Source organism: Lissotriton helveticus, chromosome 1_1 (assembly GCF_964261635.1).
Source record: "Lissotriton helveticus chromosome 1_1, aLisHel1.1, whole genome shotgun sequence".
Classification (NCBI taxonomy): domain Eukaryota; kingdom Metazoa; phylum Chordata; class Amphibia; order Caudata; family Salamandridae; genus Lissotriton; species Lissotriton helveticus.
In genome coordinates, this window is record NC_136057.1 from 1,705,890,471 (window position 1) to 1,705,908,414 (window position 17,944).

The 17,944-nt window shown below is 47.1% G+C and overlaps 1 protein-coding gene across 1 annotated transcript in view; it reads right to left on the minus strand.

Annotated features, from left to right (window-relative positions):
- Positions 1 to 17,944, minus strand: part of MMP19 (matrix metallopeptidase 19) — a 66,702-nt gene that overhangs the window by 17,481 nt on the left and 31,277 nt on the right. The window contains exons 3-7 of the mRNA XM_078689078.1: positions 12,594 to 12,724; positions 8,776 to 8,988; positions 7,658 to 7,903; positions 5,381 to 5,506; positions 3,726 to 3,890 (exon numbers count right to left, since the gene is read on the minus strand). Of these exons, the coding sequence (XP_078545204.1) occupies positions 3,726 to 3,890; positions 5,381 to 5,506; positions 7,658 to 7,903; positions 8,776 to 8,988; positions 12,594 to 12,724 (881 nt within the window). The remainder of the gene's footprint in view (positions 1 to 3,725; positions 3,891 to 5,380; positions 5,507 to 7,657; positions 7,904 to 8,775; positions 8,989 to 12,593; positions 12,725 to 17,944) is intronic.

Here is a 17,944-nt window from a genome sequence, read left to right on the forward strand (position 1 = left end):
TCCATAGTTCTCCAGGGATGTACCATCCTTGCCCACGAGGGACGCCTTTCTATTCAGCGAGGTTTTAATCTTGACCATGGAATGACTGGGTGGGTCACTGACACTAAAATGGCCGCATGCCAAGGGCTCTATTTCTGGTGTATGAAGATGCAGACGCTGAAGGTTCAGCATGATGCTTTCTCGACCGCTAGGGCCTGGTTTCGCGCGACTCCCATCAGCATCTGCAACACCTAACAGACTGGTTCAACTTGAACAAATCGCCACGCTCGCTGGGAAAAATGACTATGTCACCAGGCGCAAAGTCGTTTATGGTTACGCCAGGGCATATAGAGCCTTTGTGTATGTCTCATGACGGTCGAAAGTTAATAAATTCCCAGTCAGAGGCAGTGCTTAATTCGTAAAAAAATAAATTTTAAAAAAGTACCTGCCAAGGCCCTTTTCAGGAGTCCACTACAGCTTGCACTATCTAGTGCCCCTGTCAGCGCTGCCAATGACAGTACCAAAACAAGTACTAGCCATCACACTTCTACAAGAGTGGCCATTTAGACTATTCTAGGTCAGTCAAAGCTATGACAATAGCGTGGGCGGCAGGTATTACTTATTTTTTTATTGTACATTGAATTATAAAACAACTGTAGTTGTGCTCATTTCAAAATCAGACAGACAGCGCCACCATGTGGCAGACTTTCATTAGTGATGGTGCCAAGCACCAGTAACCACCGGCTCAAATTAAGCACTAGGTGGAGGAGAGCTGAGACCCAATATTTACCTGCAAGTCCTGGCTCATCATTGCTTCATAAACGCTGCAAGAGTTTTCAAGTGCCCCCTGGCAGCGACACGTTAGAAGGCGTGGTTGTGGACACATGACAGCAGTGTTGGGGAGTGGCTGCAAACTAGGGTGACCAGGCGTCCCGGATTTGCCCTGACAGTCCTAGTTTTTTGCCAGCTGTCCCCACAGATTTCATGAAATTCAGCTCCTGTCCCGGTTTTTAGAGTGGATCGACTGAAAACAGTGGGAGGTATCTTTTTATGTTTTGCAAAGCAGGGCGTTAGCCGTTGTTATAAGGGCATGCTACCGGCTTTAAAATGGCATTTTATGTATGTTGTTACTACCACCTCTGTAATTCTCTGCTAAGGAGCACTGTCATTCTGTAAGCTGGGTTGAAGTAAAAGTGTAGTCCTTCTATTTTTGGGAAATGTCCCAGTTTTTGGCTTTAAAATACTGGTCACCCTACTGCAAACAGTTTGCGGCACTAGGGTGCGGGCATGGCTTGGAACCAGATGAGGGGGGTAAGAAAAGATCTTCGAGAAAAGGGTAAAGGAAAAACTGCTCAAACATCAGCAGACAGGGTTTGGCAAAGAGACCAGTCGAAAATACGGGAATTTATTTATGGATGCCAGAAAATCAGATCCCGTTCATCCTGTTCATAGGAAAACAGTGACCTTGTGAACGCGAAAAGCAGAGGAAAGAAAGTGTTGCTTTGCGCACAGCTTTGGTTTCCACCGTAGTGAAACCATTTCGATTCCTACCACTAGGTGGCAGGATGTCCCAACATGTGGGACAAGGAGTGCAATAATATGACGGAGTGACACCCGAAAGTAGCAGTTGGGTACAGTATGTCACATTGCTGATCCCAGCAGGTTGGTTCCCTAATAATGTATATGTTCATCCCAAATGTCCAGGGAGTCAGCAACCACCTACAGAGCAGAACTTATCTCATCAGGCATTTCCCGGGAGTCGGTAGAGATCGGTTTTTAAAGTCCAAGGACTTTTGCTGTTGCCTCTGCCACATTTCTGCAGCAGCAACAGTGGAGCCTCTCTGAATGAAACTCTCTGAATGAAAGAGTGGAAGGACATATAAAGAGGATGAAGAGATATCCTACGGAGAGGAACAGAAGAAGAGAGACAGAAAAAAGAAGGAGAGAGAGAGGGGGAAGGGAGCAGGGCTGGTTTGAACATTTTTGCCAGGGCTGCTCTTCGGTTCCCAGTCATGCAGTGCCCACCCAACCCACTTATTACCTACAGTATTTCTGTGCTCCCCCTGACATGGAAGTGGCTGGTCAGCAGATTAACAGGGAGAGCCAAGCCAGAGCCCAGCTGAGCCATCAGTATACTTAGCGTGTAAATCGTGCAACAAAACGGCACGTGAAAATTTGATTAATGCTTCAAACATTAAAAACCATATTTCTTTAACAGCCAGAAGCATTCTTCGGCATTGCATTCTAATACTGCACTGAGAAGATTTGTTAGAAGTGATTGTTTATAAATATTACCTTAGCAACAATCTGGCCCTGGCCACCACCCTAACCAAGATGCTGTGCGTGAACCAAGAGACAAGGCAGTTGTCATGTGCACCCTGTGTGTGGCCGAGGTTATTGTTGTAGTTGGAGCAACATTAATGTCTAGTAAACCGTGCACAAAAGAATAATAATAATAATCCATATTTGTAAAGCGTGAACAATCACCCGTAAGGGTCTCTAGGCGCTGGGGGCCGTCAGGAAGATTAAGCAAGCTATTGCCCAGTCACATGGTGCTGGGCTAATCTGCCGCCGGCGATCGAACCGTGATCCCCAGATTCCAGCGTCAGTCACCCTGGCCACGGCGCCACACCTCTCTCTGTGCGATGTACAACCCAAGCTGACTTATTTCAAGTTGCTCTTGGATGTGGCGATGAAGCAGAAGGAGGCATATTGAAACAGGACTACACGGAAGAGGAGCTTGATTCCTGGTGGTACATAGTGTAAACAAGCCACTACATGCTTATCTATTTCTCTCTGCTATTTTACATCAAGGTGCAATGATTTGTGTTTCATAACCTGAGAAGCTACATCAGTTAAATAAATTACATGTTAAATGAAGTTCAAAAGAGAAGTCTTTCTAGAAAAAAATTAGAGTTACATTAACAGAATCCAGGGTAGTGTACTCTACAACATCACCCTTAACATGGAACGCGATCTGAGTGAAGGCAATTACACATGTTAATAAAACAAAGATCAGGCAGAGTCCACAGAGTTGCATGCCCATCACCTGGCACAAGTGAAGTGCAGAGCTCACCTACAGCCCAACTTTCACAAGAGCCCACAGCTGGCAGAGTTTGCGCGTTTTTCATTGCCTGGGGTGCCTGCAGACGGGCTGACCATCAAGACCCAGCAGAGTGGTGTGAAAGTGCTCGAAGAAGGCTATGATGTTAATGATTTTTCTAATTGTCGGTTCACAACCATCTGTTTGAAAAATCACTGGCATTACATCCCTCAACAAGCACTTTAACAGCACTCTGCAGGGTCTTTAATCTCAGCCCATCTGCAAAACGGCAATGGTGCAGCCCCTGTGCTGCAGGAAGGTCGAGGGGTCATGGAAAGCTGGTTGATAACAAGGAAGGCGTTGAGATTGAAGTAAAAGTGTGGGTCGCATGAATACTCCTCATGTTTTTGGCATGAGGGATCATGAGCACCTTGAGCTGAGCCAGAGCCTGGCAACTGACTAGAACCTTCACTGTCTCACCCACCACCACCACCAAGATAAATTGAAGTTCACCGCACTCCCCGCTCCAAAAGTGTCAGCCATGCATTCCCCACCAAGTGTCTTCACATCCCTTCCCACTCATTCCATACGTTACTATCCCACATGTCCCCTCCAGTGACATGGCGGCTGCCCCATCACTCCCCTCCCATCCATAGCTCATCCTTCCCCGCTGCATATTTCCTCATCAGATCTCCACCCTCACCTTTAAAGAAGTAGGTTTTCTTGGTGCGCGGAGAGTGCACAGCAGCATCCAGGTTTCCAGGAAGTCCTTTCCACAAGCTCTGGATTTTCATCAGTGGGTTTACCCCATAGTCGGTGACCGTCCACACATAGTCACCCTTAAAGGCATACGTCTTCTCATACGGCCCTTTGTGGAGAATGTTACATGTCAGGTTTGAATGACAAATAAGGGCAGAAAGAGCAACAGCTGCATGGCTGCCATCCCTGGGGCACCAGTATGTGCAGTCGAGAGTCATAGCCAATCCCTACACCCCATATTCCCACAACAAAAAAGCACAATCCTGTGTGCAAGAATGACATTACTGACTACTTCTATCAAGGCTTTAACCAACAAAATACTCCCATTGGCCTCTGGGTGGCGCTGCAGCACCAGTGTCTGATTGCACCTCTTTAGACTTCAGCCAATGCTGTATTCTAGTGGTTCTTTACCTGTGGTCCGGGGACCCCTGGCGGCCTCCAACACCTACTCAGGGGGCCCGGGACTGCTTCGTAAATTAAAAAATAGATAAAGTGTACATACATGAAGAAGCAAAATGTAAAATGAAAAATGTTTCAACGTTCTGTGAAAGTGAAGTGATTTGAAATTAGTTACTACAAAAACATTAAGTTGGTATCCTCTGGTCGATTTGTGGGAGCAATATAGCTGCAAGCATCAAACAGTATGCAGAATGGACGATGGGTGGCATCCATGGAATTTAGAAGAGCAATTGAGATGTGTATTTTTATATTTGTGAATTAAATAAAATATTTAATTATTTATGTATTTGTTTGATGAATGTTTAATTCCATATTTTTGTGTATTGTTTTGTGGTTCAAGTCACTGAAATTGCTTAGGACGAGGTCCCCACATTCAAATAATGACTCAGTGGGAGCTCCTGGATTCCAATAATGATTCAATGGGGGTCCCTGTATTCCAGTAATGATTAATTTGGGGTCCATAGAAGTTAAAAGGTTAAGAACCACATCCACATTCTGAATGGCTATGGGTATCACTTCAGCACTAGTGTCATTTTGTTCCCATCAGGACCTCAGCCAATGCCATACTCTGGCTGTCCACTAGATGTCACAGCTGTGCCACTGTTAGTCTGCTCCCGCCAGGACCTCAGCCTATGCCATACTCCGACTGTCCACTAGATGCCACAGCCGCCCCACTGTTAATCTGCTCCCTCCAGGACCTCAGCCAATGCCATACTCCGGCTGTCCACTAGATGTCACAGCTGCACCAATGTTAGTCTGCTCCCTCCAAGACCTCAGCCTATGCCGTACTCCGGCTATCCACGAGATGTCACAGCCGCACCAATGTTAGTGTGCTCTCTTCAGGACCTCAGCCAGTGCCATACTTCCCACTGGATGTCATTCCTGCACCAGTGTAAGCAGGGTGAGTGGATGCTAGTGCAGACCCAACCCTGCACACTACCAGCTGCAGAAAACAGGAGTGTATTTTGGTGCACTGCTGCTTCCCAGATATATCTACATTTGTAACAGAGGTTCACTGCTGCCATAGGAGGCATTCATAAAATAGAAGCTCAGCCTGTGGCACATAAATCTAATCCGTCGCCCAAAATGCCAACCATTCCAGGTGGCAAGGTTTTCCTTAGCAGCACTAGGGCCTCTTACCCAATATGATTGCATCCAGGTCATCTTTGCAGGGGTCTGGCATGGCACTGGTTGGCAGGGGCTTCGGCGGTGTGGTTTGCAGAGTGGGACTGGCCTCCTCTTCCTCCCGTGGAGTTGTTTTTTTGCCTGTACATGCACAGAAAAATCAACATTATTCGAAGAACATAGAGATAACATAAGAGGAGAAAACAAACACACACCCTACCCTACTTCTCACTATGTTTAAAAGGGGCTGACCTCAGCTTTTTGTCAAGGCCCAAGAAAGTGGGGCTCTTTATAAAGCTCTGGGTGTCTGCTAGAAAACTTTGATGAACATTGAACATACATACACCCAACCGACCAGCCAATTAAATATTTCAACAAGGCTACTATTTGTGTGTAGGTGAGCACAAATTGCACTCCGCTGGTAGGTACCACTGAAATAAAATAGAATTGTAAAAAAAAGAGCGGGACGTCAATATTTCCATAGTCTTTCGCATATTCAAAGCCAATGGAATTGTGCAATTCTGCAGATGTGGAATTTTTCACATACCTATGCATTTAGCACACCTGCCACATAATTCACATCTACTGCATAATTTGCAGATTCCAACAAAGACATTGCTTCAAGATCACATATCAAATTATACCAAAATAGCGCGGCACACAGTACCGAGCAATGGTAGACCCTTTGGCTACATTTCAGATACTAAGTACTTTATTCAGGTGTTAGACTGGTACTAAGAGGGTGAAACATTTCGCCAGGCGTTGTTAATGCATGTTAATTGACAAACCATAGAAATAACACTGCCACACAAAGTGCCGCTTTTTGCCACTTAATTTGCCTTTTCTGGACACCAATTTGGCCAATCCTGCAACATAGTTTGGTCCCTCTTTGCTACATAATTAGAGTAGCCTTGGGCATATTCAACAGCTGCCTAGATGTTTTCAAAAGTCTGCTTATGGAGGTGGCTAATTAGGAGGGCACTGACAAAGCAGTAACAAAAAAAGAAATGAAATGCTTCTCTGGAAATTGGAGGCTGAACAATCTGACGGGCACTCCAACAGTTTGTTAACTGACCCCCCCCCCTCCCAAGAGTTCAAAGGAATGAGAACAGTCTGTGAGAGAAACAAGTTCAACTCTATCATGTAAGTAACATGTAACATTTAGAGGACACGCTGTAGTGAGGGGAGGGCAGTTTTGTGTCACAGGAAGTTTGGCTGTGAGGGAAGCAGCATTGGATGGCTTTCTGTGCCCTACAGTGAAGTTCAGAGCTATATCTAAACGCACAAGCACCCCCTCATTTGCAGACCTTTCACCGCGGGGCAAACACTGACACCCATTGTGTGTTAGCCTGGCTATCTCCCAAGTAGGGTTTGCCTGCCCTTATAATTGCCACCAGGATGAAATCTTCTGGCTCTGCGGTAAACACACAGACAACTGCAGTGACCGAATTAACCAGCAGAGGTTTCATAACATAGGTCACTGCATTTCTTACTGATTAATTTAACTTGCATTCATTTTCCATTTAAGATGTGTGTTTTATCCACTTAACTCAAAGTGAAAGACCAACAAAATAGTTACAGAATACTTTGTTCTTTTTAGCCAGACTTTTGAACCCGCACCCATTGCAGTCAGGCTTACAGTTCCCATATTCTTTTTAATGGACTTTGACTGCTGTCATCAAGAAAGCACCAAGGGGAGTCAGGTCTCATTTTATAGCTTTGTTTGGGGAGTTCTAACTTCTCTGACAATCCAGTGGCTGGGTTTATTTTAGGCCTGGGTGGAGTTCTACTCCGCGGAACTCTGCGAAGTGCCGAAAAAACTCCGCTGCACTCCTGAGTTCCGTGAGGCGGCGTAGTGTGTTAAGTCGCGTTCACTGATATTTAGCGCCGGGAGTATTTCCCACATTGTAAAATCACAGTGAACGGTACTACGCGTCGTGCCAGAGTTGAGCTGCTTTTTTCTGCCACTCGAGTAGATATTCTACTCGAGTGGTATCTTCCTCAATGCAAGCGGTCACGACCTGCCACAACCACCCACATTGAGAAATTTCTCCAGGAGGAGGTCTGGCATGCGATTTTTCGCACTTGCCAACTTAATGTTGGCAAGCTACGCAAGATAAAAAACTCCACTCCGCGTCACTTCACAGAGTTTTGTGGAACTACGTGCGGAGCGAACAAAACTTAGCAAACTCCACCGGCATAGCGGAATTCTTCACTCACCCCTAGTTTATTTTAATCACCAGATGTGTAATATAGGTGCTGCAGGCTCACTGCACATGATGCCACACTCACCGTAGAGGGCTTGAATACCGCTGATGTCATCGAAATGGAGCCGGAAGTTGGGTTTGTAGCCACTGTAGACCGGTGCCATCAGGGCGGTGGCATACCGCGAGTGGCCAAGCCCCAGGGCATGACCTAGCTCATGGGCCGCAATGATGCGGAGGTTCACCCCGTGGTAGGTTCCTTCGGTCCAGTACTCGTCTTCATCAAAGTGCACCGTCCCTTCCTCTGGGATATCCGCGTGGGCCAACACCTTACCTGAGAGGCCAGGGAAGAAACAGTGGTTACGAGGGTGAATGTCATTGATGAATTCAATGGTGACATGTACACTCAAGGGAGGCTATGGTAGTTCGGCAGTGTGGTAGATAGTTTGGCGCACTGTATTGTGGTATTCATAAGGCAATGGAGCACTTTCAGTAGCTTAGATCAGTAGTCCTATGAAATGCATTGTTTGGCACACTTAAATGCAGTATTCCTATGGCTATACTGCAAGCCTGGCACAGTAAAGTGCAATATACCTTTGGTAATGCTATGGGTTTTTCACATTATGCAGTATGCTTATGGCAATATCACATGTTTGGCACAGTAAAGTGCAGTATACTGACAGTACTGCTGTGGGTTTGGCACGTTAGTATGCCGAATGCCTATGGTAATGCTGAGTCTTTGGCACAGTGTAGCATAATATTGCTAAGGTAATGTTACAGGGTTGGGAAGCTACTGTGTAATATCCCTATGTAATACAAAGTATGGTGCAATCTATAACAGTAATCATATGGTAGTGCAGTGTTGGACAGCACCCACTAGTACTGTTGAGTATGTATAATTTGTGAGTGGATGCCATGATTTTTACACCATTGATATTACAAAAATGCGAATATGCCACACACTAGAGCAGGAATTCTATGCTAATGCACCAGGGAAGACACGCTATAGAGCAGTACTATTTTTGTAATGTGTCTGCCACATAATTGTGTAGTATCTATATGATAATGCAGTGGTTTAGCACAGTATTGTGTAGTATTCATATAGGTTTGATTCACTATAGTGCATAATTCCTGTGACAATGTTGAGCGTTTTGCCCCTCTATTCCTATTATCAAATTATGGACGTTGCACGTCAGTGTGACTTACCAGGTCCATCGAAAGGACGTGAGCAGCCTGTCCCCCGTCGGTGGAACGATATGCGTATGTCGGCACGACCACGTTTGACTTCCCGGAAAGTCAGTGGTGTGACATCACTCCAGTACTTGAAGGCTGATAGGATAGCTGCGCGGGCCCCGCTGGTAGTCATGTCAGGGGTGTAATTATAAATCCGATACGTTAAATTCTTCTTCCGCCAGCGCCCTAAGAACAAAAATATGTACATTTCCATATAATTATCTGTCTAATCACTTGAAAAAAACATGTTTTATTTAAATAGTTAAAGAACCTACTAGACTACAGAGACGTTAGTTCTAAAGTTGCCTCATCTTTCGAAAACAAAGTCTCTGCAGCACCCTTGAGTCTCATGGTTACTGTGCCACTGGAACCAAGCTACACTCTACCGAAGAGTCCAAACTAGGGTGACACCGGTCCTGTGTTCTGGTTCAGGTAGGACCTGGCCTGGCAGTTCGGGCTGGACTTATGGGGAGCAGGGTCAAGACTGTGATTTGCATATGGCTGGGTTTAAACTGGAACAGCATGGTGGGAATTTGTTTTAAAAAAAATGATGAATGTAGGCCCAGATCTCTGTACTGGGCATGTTTTACATTGTTCTGCATTCTGTCCATCAATTGTTCTTTTTGCCCTTGTGGCCAAGAGGCAGATTGTGGGGGTTTTCACTGTGTTCCCCTAATGCAGAGGTGTGACAGGACAATAGATGGCACAGCTGCACGGGTGCCTGTCAACTCCATGCAGAATCTTAGCAAATCCCACACTTTTATATATTCTGACTGAACACCAGATGTCAAAGTTGCTTTGGAACTGGCAGCACCCTTGCAACCTTCTAGAACTGGACCAACATCATACATTAGGGTGGACAGCATATACTTACTGGTACAACAATGACTGGTTTACCCAAGGACCTCTGCTATGTCATACTTTCATTGTCCACTATGAGTCACCGCTGCACCACAACGTCATTTAGCTCCGGGACCAGAGCCAATGACATAAAGTGACTGAGCAGGCGGAGGAGCCTAGCTCGCGGCCGTGATGGTCGCCCTTTAGCTCGGCTCCCGCAGCCCTCCGTCCTGATTGACGATCCTGTCTTCTATCCTGTCCGAGGACGACACATTTTTTGGGGCATTGAAACATAACGGCTTGTTTGTACTTACCATCCGACCCCGGGGTCTCGGTGTGCAGTGGCTCCGGAGTTGTGGCCTCCGAGGGATCGGGGCCTCTGCGAGACTTGGACCGGGACCTGGCTGGCGGGATCCGACGGCTCTCGGCCCCGGCCGAGAGCGAGAACCAGTGTTGGGAGCCGATGTGCGAAGATCCCGGCGATCCTGACCCGGGCCTGCCCTGGTGGCCGCGCGGCCGTCGTGGGTGAGAGGCCCCGGGACCTGATTCTGTGAAGGGGTCTCTCTCCGCCGCTGCTTGGTCCGGCGGCCCTGGTCCTCGGGGCCCGGACTCCGCTTGTTTGGGGCACCGGGGCTGGTGCTGGCAGAGACCTGTTTTGGGCGGATATCCTTTTGGCATCGAGGCCGCCCTTGCTGGGACCTTGGTGGGCGGCGATTGGGCTGATTCACGAAATGGCGACCGACCCTCTGGAACGAGAATCACCCTGTGGCGGCGGGCCCGTGTTGCCTAAGCGTGTGGGGAGCGGATCTGGTGGACGTGAACCGACAGTCAGAGATATCCTGGAAGCACTGAGATCCCTACACGCTTCCCGGCCCTGGGAGTCTCGGTGGGTCCGCCACGATCTGCCGCCATTTTGGGCGGCCATCTCTTCTTGTCGCCCTCTTGTTTCGATGACTTCATTGCCTCGCCCCCCTCGATTGACTTGAGTGTCTCCGCCGCTGATCGAAGATCGTGTAGTGTGCCGGTGACTTTGGGGCGCCCTGCTTTTCATGGTTCGGACCCCGGGGACTTGGATGCTGTATTGCGACCATGTTCGACATTGTTGCCTGAAACTATTGATGGACTGCCTCCTGGGCTTACTTCGATGACATTGCCTGTGTCTATAATTGGGACCACCTCGCCCGATCCAGTGGCGCAACTGAACTCCTGTTTTTCACTGATCGTGCTGCGATTGTTGATGCATCTACACTTTCGGTTCGGACTATTGCTCCCTTGTGGATCTATCTACCCCCCACGTAGCTATGTTAGTCACCATTCCACTCGACTATATGCTGATTTCGTATTTAGTATGTGGTTTTACATTGCCATGTGGTGGGTGGGATTTGTCGCTCAAAAGGGTTGGGGGTGAAATGTACGACTTCTGTTGGATTCCCGGTATACGATTTAGTGGTGTCATTGTTTTTCATCGTAGAAAGGTGGGCGGTTCCCTTCTCTTAATGTTTTATAGCGCGTGATGGGGTGTCGTCCTGGACTGTTTTTGACTGTATTTTTCTGGTTGGGCGGAGGGCTGCGGCCGCCAGTTCGGATTATAGTTATTCTGCTCCTCCCTCCTGTCCTTTTTTTCTTCGCTTTGGTTGTTCCTTTTTTGTCTCGTTTTTCTTTCTTACTTCTCGCTATATTTCGGGTTCTGGTTTAGGGCGACAGGCACGCTGTCTGAAGGGTAGGCCATAGCCTTCTACAGGGGTGCAGGGTGGGTCGGGTGGGTTGGGTACTATTTTTTTGTTTGTCCTCTGGTTCTATGGCCCTTTTCTATCTCTTTTTCGTGAGGCCGCGTCTGTCCTGACCTCCTTTGGTGTGTTTCGGGTGGGGGGTGTGGCGTCGTTAATCCTCCTGATAGGTTTCGGCTGTCTTTCTTCCCGATTGCCATCCCCCACTTGGGCCGCTATTCCTTTTGTCTCCTGTCTTCCTGCCACGGGGGGCCTGGGTCGGCGTGTCTTCTTCCTTTCGTTTTTCTTATTTCTTTATTTCCCTTTTTATTGTCTTTTTTTTGTCTTCCCTCCGTTTTCCCTTCCCTACCCCCCTTTTCCTCTCGGTGTCCTAGAAGTTCTTATGACGAGTTGGTTTTGGTTTATTGTCTTTCCGATCCCTCTGTTCTGGCTTGGTAGTGTCCTGGGTGGCGGGCATGTTACGAGAAAAATGCTCAGGGGCTGTTTGTGTCTCACATATCCTGATTTCGTGAATGCATTGTATTGTCCCCCCCGATCTTCTGGCCCCATGCCCCCTTATTAATGTTGCAGTTGATTACGGGATATCGGATGCCTCCGTATTGAAAGTACGCCGGTCATACGTCTTCTCCCCATATTATAAAATTAAGCCTTATTTACTCCTGTGTTTTAGCCCTTTGGTTCCCGAATTTTTTCTCCCCCCTTTTATATTGTACGGCCTCTGCTTTGTATTGATTGATTATGTGATATTTGCCTGGTGACTCCTGATTGTATTGTACATTGCGGCCGGCCGGATGGGTTGTAGGCCTTGACTTGTCTCTCCTTTTTGATGTCAATAAAGGTTTTAAAAAAAAAAAAAATAAATAAATAAAGTGACTGAGCACTGAGGGGGAGTTTTTCTAAGATTTTACGCCATGTTTGTGTCACAAAAGTGATTTAATTCAGCACAAAATCTTTTTTTCCCTATTTACTTAGTGTCTTATTTCTGTAACTATCTGTTTGCTTTCCTCAGGACAATGGCGAGTGCAAACTCTGACTGGGCACTGCACTTAGCTCCCGTTAAATACGCAGAGGCGGTTACAAACTACTGCATAAAGAATCCTCAGCTGCAGTTTCCTGACATAGCTATCTAGTTGCAGTGTATCTCTTATCAATGTGGCTTAACACAGAAACCCAAAAAAGCAAAGCATCATGGGAAGGTAGAGACACCCCCAACTACCGCCTCACCGAGGTGCAAGTATTTAAAAGTCTTCTGGTTGAAGGGATCCTCCATGCCACAGCGCGGCTGTCTCATCTGCTCCAGAGTTTCTTCATCCAGGAACCCAGTGACGGGCAGTCCAGAGGCCGCCTGGAAAGATCTAGAAAGAAGAATGAAAATGGCGGTTACTAAAGGATTTCCAATCGAAGTCCTACTCTTAAGATTTCCATCTGAAGTCCTTCAAGATTCGTCTATAGTCTGTGTTATATTAAAAAAAAACTACTGAGACAGCACAACCTCAGAAAGCTAAACAAGCTGTAGCATGCCTGGGCCCCTGGAATGATGTCAGTATTGTTGCTATTGGTTATCGGTTGTTGGATCTGGAGCGCTCGTTTGATTAGCGTCAGCCTTTCGCGATATTGAGGACAACCACGCGATTCGAGATGACGGCGCTCTATCGAGACTAAGGGGGATTTGATACGCCACAGAAATTGGACGTGGAACATATTACAGACAGACAATTTCTTGCCAAATATATGGAGGATTATTACGGAAATTACCCAATATAGTGAGGTGGCTATCCCCGCGCAAGAACTGGATGATTGAATAATATATCTCAGGACTGAATAAATTATCAAGTATAGATGGACTAACCAATATAGGAAAGAACAAACACGCAAATCTATAAGGTGCTGCCCTCAATGAATATTTGTTCTCGGGGACAAGATTGGAAGATTAACAGCACAGTCAAATTCACCACTCTGTTGCCCTGAAGAAGTCCTCCTGGACGAAACACGTTGGCTACGTATTTTTTGAAGAATAAGAATAAAGAACTTTTAAAGCCCTGCTGAACGGATTCTAGAAAAACTTCATTACATTTGTTTATCTATTTGTTTGTTATTGACCTTTTGTGGAGAGTGCTGGATCATAGTGCTTGATTGTAATTTGTGGGTATTTAGCTTCCGGTCCTTGGCACCCAGACTATTTGAATATACAAGACCACACTATAGATAAGTACAGTCACTATTGCCCTATACCCTGGATTCTCCGTTGTTGTAGCTTTTCGGGTGTTTAATGCTGCCACACTGGGCGTCATGCAGCTGCATCACAATCTGCTGAGCTGAGAATACATCCTCTCCTCGGTGGACTTTCTATAGCTCCTAAATTGCAGGCTGAGAATATCTACACCCAGGTGCGGCCGGCACCGATCAGAGGTAGGGGGACGGGGATGGGATGGGGGGAGGACATGTGAGGTAGAGTGGTGGATGCAGGAGGGGGGAGACGCAGCGGGCTTCCTTGCCAGTCTCTCCTCCGTAGTCCTCCTTCGCTTGGAGTCTGCCACAGGAAGAACACCCAGGCTCCCAGTCAGGCAATCGCAGTGCTGCCTTAGCAGCGTTGGTATTGGTCTGAGTGCCATTTTCAGCACTCAGATGCTGGCTGGAGGCCGGGGCATGTTCTCCACATTGGCTGCGATGCAGCCTGCATGAGGAACATGCAAAGTGAGCAAGACTATTTTGGACGGTCCGAGAGGGCCGTCCAAGCAGTCATTGGGCGCTTTAGAAGGGTGCAACCACTCCTCCCCTGCACCTGCCCCCTCACGCAAAGCTGTGGGTGGAAGTAGGAGAAAATAAAATGATAACGCAAGTTATTATTATTTTATTTTCTCTGTCTTTCACTGTAAAAAAAGAAGTGGGGTGACGCTCCTCCGCCTTAGCGGAGGAGCTGCCACTGTCTACACCCATGGAGATGAAACACTGACATTCATGAACATATGCAAACAACCTCTCAAAACTGGACACAGACAACAAGAGTGTGAGCACTAGAAAGTCACAGAAGGGCCAAAAGAGGTTGGGAGTGAACTTAGATACTTGGATACTTGAACCATGTCCACCCTGCTACTGAGCCCCACCTCCACGTCACCCACACTTACTTGGGATAGGAAAATGTCTGGCTGGGCCCGCCGCACTGGGTCCCTACACCCAACACAAATACACACTCTTGATTAAATGCACAAACACAGACAGCAGCCTGCTCAGGAGAACTAAGCGTCAAGAGGCCGGGTAATCTGCAAAAGCTGTGCCATACAAAAACTGCTTAACATAACTGAGAAAATGGCAGCCATTTTGAACCCAGTATGTCGACATTCATTGAAAATAAAGTCCAGTCATTCCTTGCATGAGCCGGCTTTAAAAAGACACCCTTGCAGAACTGAGGGTTCTCTGTGTTTCTCGCACTCCAGAACCTCTGATGAATGATTTAATAGGAACACATTTGTCAAATGGTAGGAAAATCTATTTTTAGCACTTATATGCCCGACAAGGCATGGAAGTTCTTAGTGGACGAATAGCACTCTACTCTGTAGGAGCCCAGAGTCAGTAATTTGCACAAGTGTAAGAGTTAGCATTTGTCCTGCTGTTTCCATGCAGTGTCAGACATTTTCAAAATTCTTCTAATGCGAACTTACTGGAAAACTCCAGGTATGGATGCTAAATTGATATGTCCTCAGATTTTATGGGCGCCTTTACACCTTTAGTGACAATGTCTTGTACATGGATACTACAGTTGTCCTGCTGTTTATATTCTAGTTGTCATGCAATTTGCACAGAGTTCTTCATGACTTTATTTATGGAATAGGTTTGTTACATAGGAGCAAAATAACTATGCCGTTGAGTAAGATGAGCATGGTCATTTGAAGTCATAGTATGGGTTTGTGTTCAATTGGACAGTTAAAATACTGAAAGACATTGGAGTACTTACTCTACTCGTGCAAGTAACATGAAGCTCTTATACCACTTTGTAGCTTCTGGTCAACGCTTGACCCATCTACTGCTTTCAATGTTGGTAAAGTCTATCGCAGAGCAGGGCACTCGTTGCCAGTTAGACTATCATAAGCCGAATGATCAGCAATAGCCTAAAAAGCAATATCTACCGGCGCGTGTCTACAACAGCGACGAATCAAGGGCAGTACAAGCCAAGTTCTGCAGGTGCATACACAACAGAGACACAGCATGCCTCAAAGACCTGACTGTCCCTGGAATACCTCAACCAACACCTGAGCCTCTCTAATCTCATTAGGGCTTCCAGGGTCAGTGAGCCTGCAAGCTGATTCCTTCCGAATTCGCAGGGGAAGCTGGTTGTTCTCCGTGTAGGCCTTCGACTCAGGAAATCTTGGCACACCGCCTCAGCCGGCACATTGCCTCAAAGAGCACATCCCTGCTTAGCAGATCGCATCGCAAACACTCTCCTCATGTGAAGGAAAACACGAGAAGGCTTTCCTCTTCGAAGAAACCTCTAACTTATAGGGGCTTCTACAAGGAATGAATGAGAGAACATCTCTGGGGACTGAACTCATTCGTGGCAATATTCTTGGACCTGTTTTTTTGTTTTTTTTTAGAAAATAGGAGCTGATTTACAGCATTTTAAATGTAAGAAATGTGAGTTGATCCAGGGAGGGCAAATTTAGGTGGTCCTCTCCCAAATTCGACAGAAGTGAACATCACTTTCCCCTGCACTGCTCGTTGTCGCTTATTTTTTATGGGTTTGCATCTTTTCAGTCATTGGCAACTTTAAAGTGTAATATTACCCAGTCCCTTTACCAATACACTCTTTCTTAAAAGTCATTACACTTTCCGTCTAACTATTGTGATTAATATATTTATTTGGGTTCTTTGGGTAAAGCTTTTTAAATGTGTTCTTATTTTATCGGATCCAACAACTTAAAAAGGCCCGTCTAGCTCACTTCATTTTAAAGTATAGTTTATTTTGTTTCCAAGATGCTATTCAATACCATATCAGCAAGGCTAATTGCTTACAATGCCAACTTAGGAAAGGAATATTTGTTCTGAACGTGGCACGCCTTAAAAAGGAAATATCTTGATGTTAGTCGAACCTGTAGTGTGCGCTCTAGTCTATGAGCGTGTACGCGATGACGCGTCACGCTATAGACTGGAGCGTGAGGCGCGCGCATGCGCAAGTGGACATTGGTGAAAGGCGCGAACCGGGATAACGGCAGTTGGCGACCGGAGCGAGAGTAGTGCAGACGCTCGGCGCCCTAATGCTCACATTGCTTTATGATAAGTTGAATAAAGAAGATATACAACGTACAGAGGCTCAGTGCATAGTGTGGGGGCAAGGAGGCGACATTACATTGGCGACGAGGGTGGGATCACGAACACCATTGAGCACAGTGGCCAGGAGCAGGCACCCTCCAACAGCTCCACACCAACCAGAAGGACAGAACAGCAACAAGGATGAGCAGAGGGCGTGGCAGCAGCGCAACAGCACGAGTATAACCGACAATACAGCTTGAACACCCAGGTCAGTGCTGTGCTAGGGAACGGAGCTTACAGCCAGCACCCTGGCAGCCAAAGGCATCACCCCCAAGACAGAGGAAGGGGCGCAGACTGACAACCCCACGCAGGCTATAAGGGACAACACCCCAGGAAGTCCCAGAGGGCAAGGTGACACGGCAGGGAGTGCAGGAGCATCCGGTGTACCCGTCCAACACAGTGCCCAGGCGGTAGACCCCAGAGGCGAGGCCAAAATGGCGAATCAAGCATCGGCCCTGATGGCCCCTGTCCCATTCCTGCCCAGACCGGGGGAACCACAGTTAAAATGGGAGGATTGGAAGGAATATTTTCAAAACTACATTGAGGCACTTGAAGATGAAAATGAAGGGGCATTCACCCCGGAAAGAAAGAAGAGACTGTTACTCCACAACCTGGGCCCGGAAGGGGTGAGAGTGTTCAAAAACCTGGTGCCCAAGGAAAGGGGCGCGACTGAGACGGATGTCTTCAAGAATGCACTAGATGACTTGGACAGCCATTACCGTCCAGCAGTTTGTGTCTCCATAGACCGGTATAATTTCCAACAGAGGAAGCAGGAGGCCGGCGAATCGATTGATGACTATGTGGCAGCGCTCCGACGTCTGGCCATCACGTGCCAGTATGGTGCTCTACAGGAGGAGTACATCAAAGACCAGATTGTCATGCATACCACCAGCAGGGCTGTCCAAGACAAACTATGGGCGCAGAACGAGACATCACTCAAAGAAGTTGTTGCAATGGTCAAGAAGGCAGAAATGTCTAAACGCGGCGCTGATGCAGCCAAACGAGAGGGCGCACCGAGACAGATGATTAACAAGATCGACGAGGCGCCCCAGCCCAGCAAACCCAGAGGGATGTATGGAGACCAGAGGAAGGAGTCGAGATGGACGGGGAAACAGACGGTCCGCCCAGGGTCAGACAACAAGTTTGCGTGTTACAGATGCGGCAGCACGGCGCATTCGGCCCAAGATAAACGATGTCCCGCGTTCCGCGCCAGATGCGCGTTTTGTGGCCTGGTCGGCCATTTTGAAAAGGTATGCCGCAAGAAAGGGAAG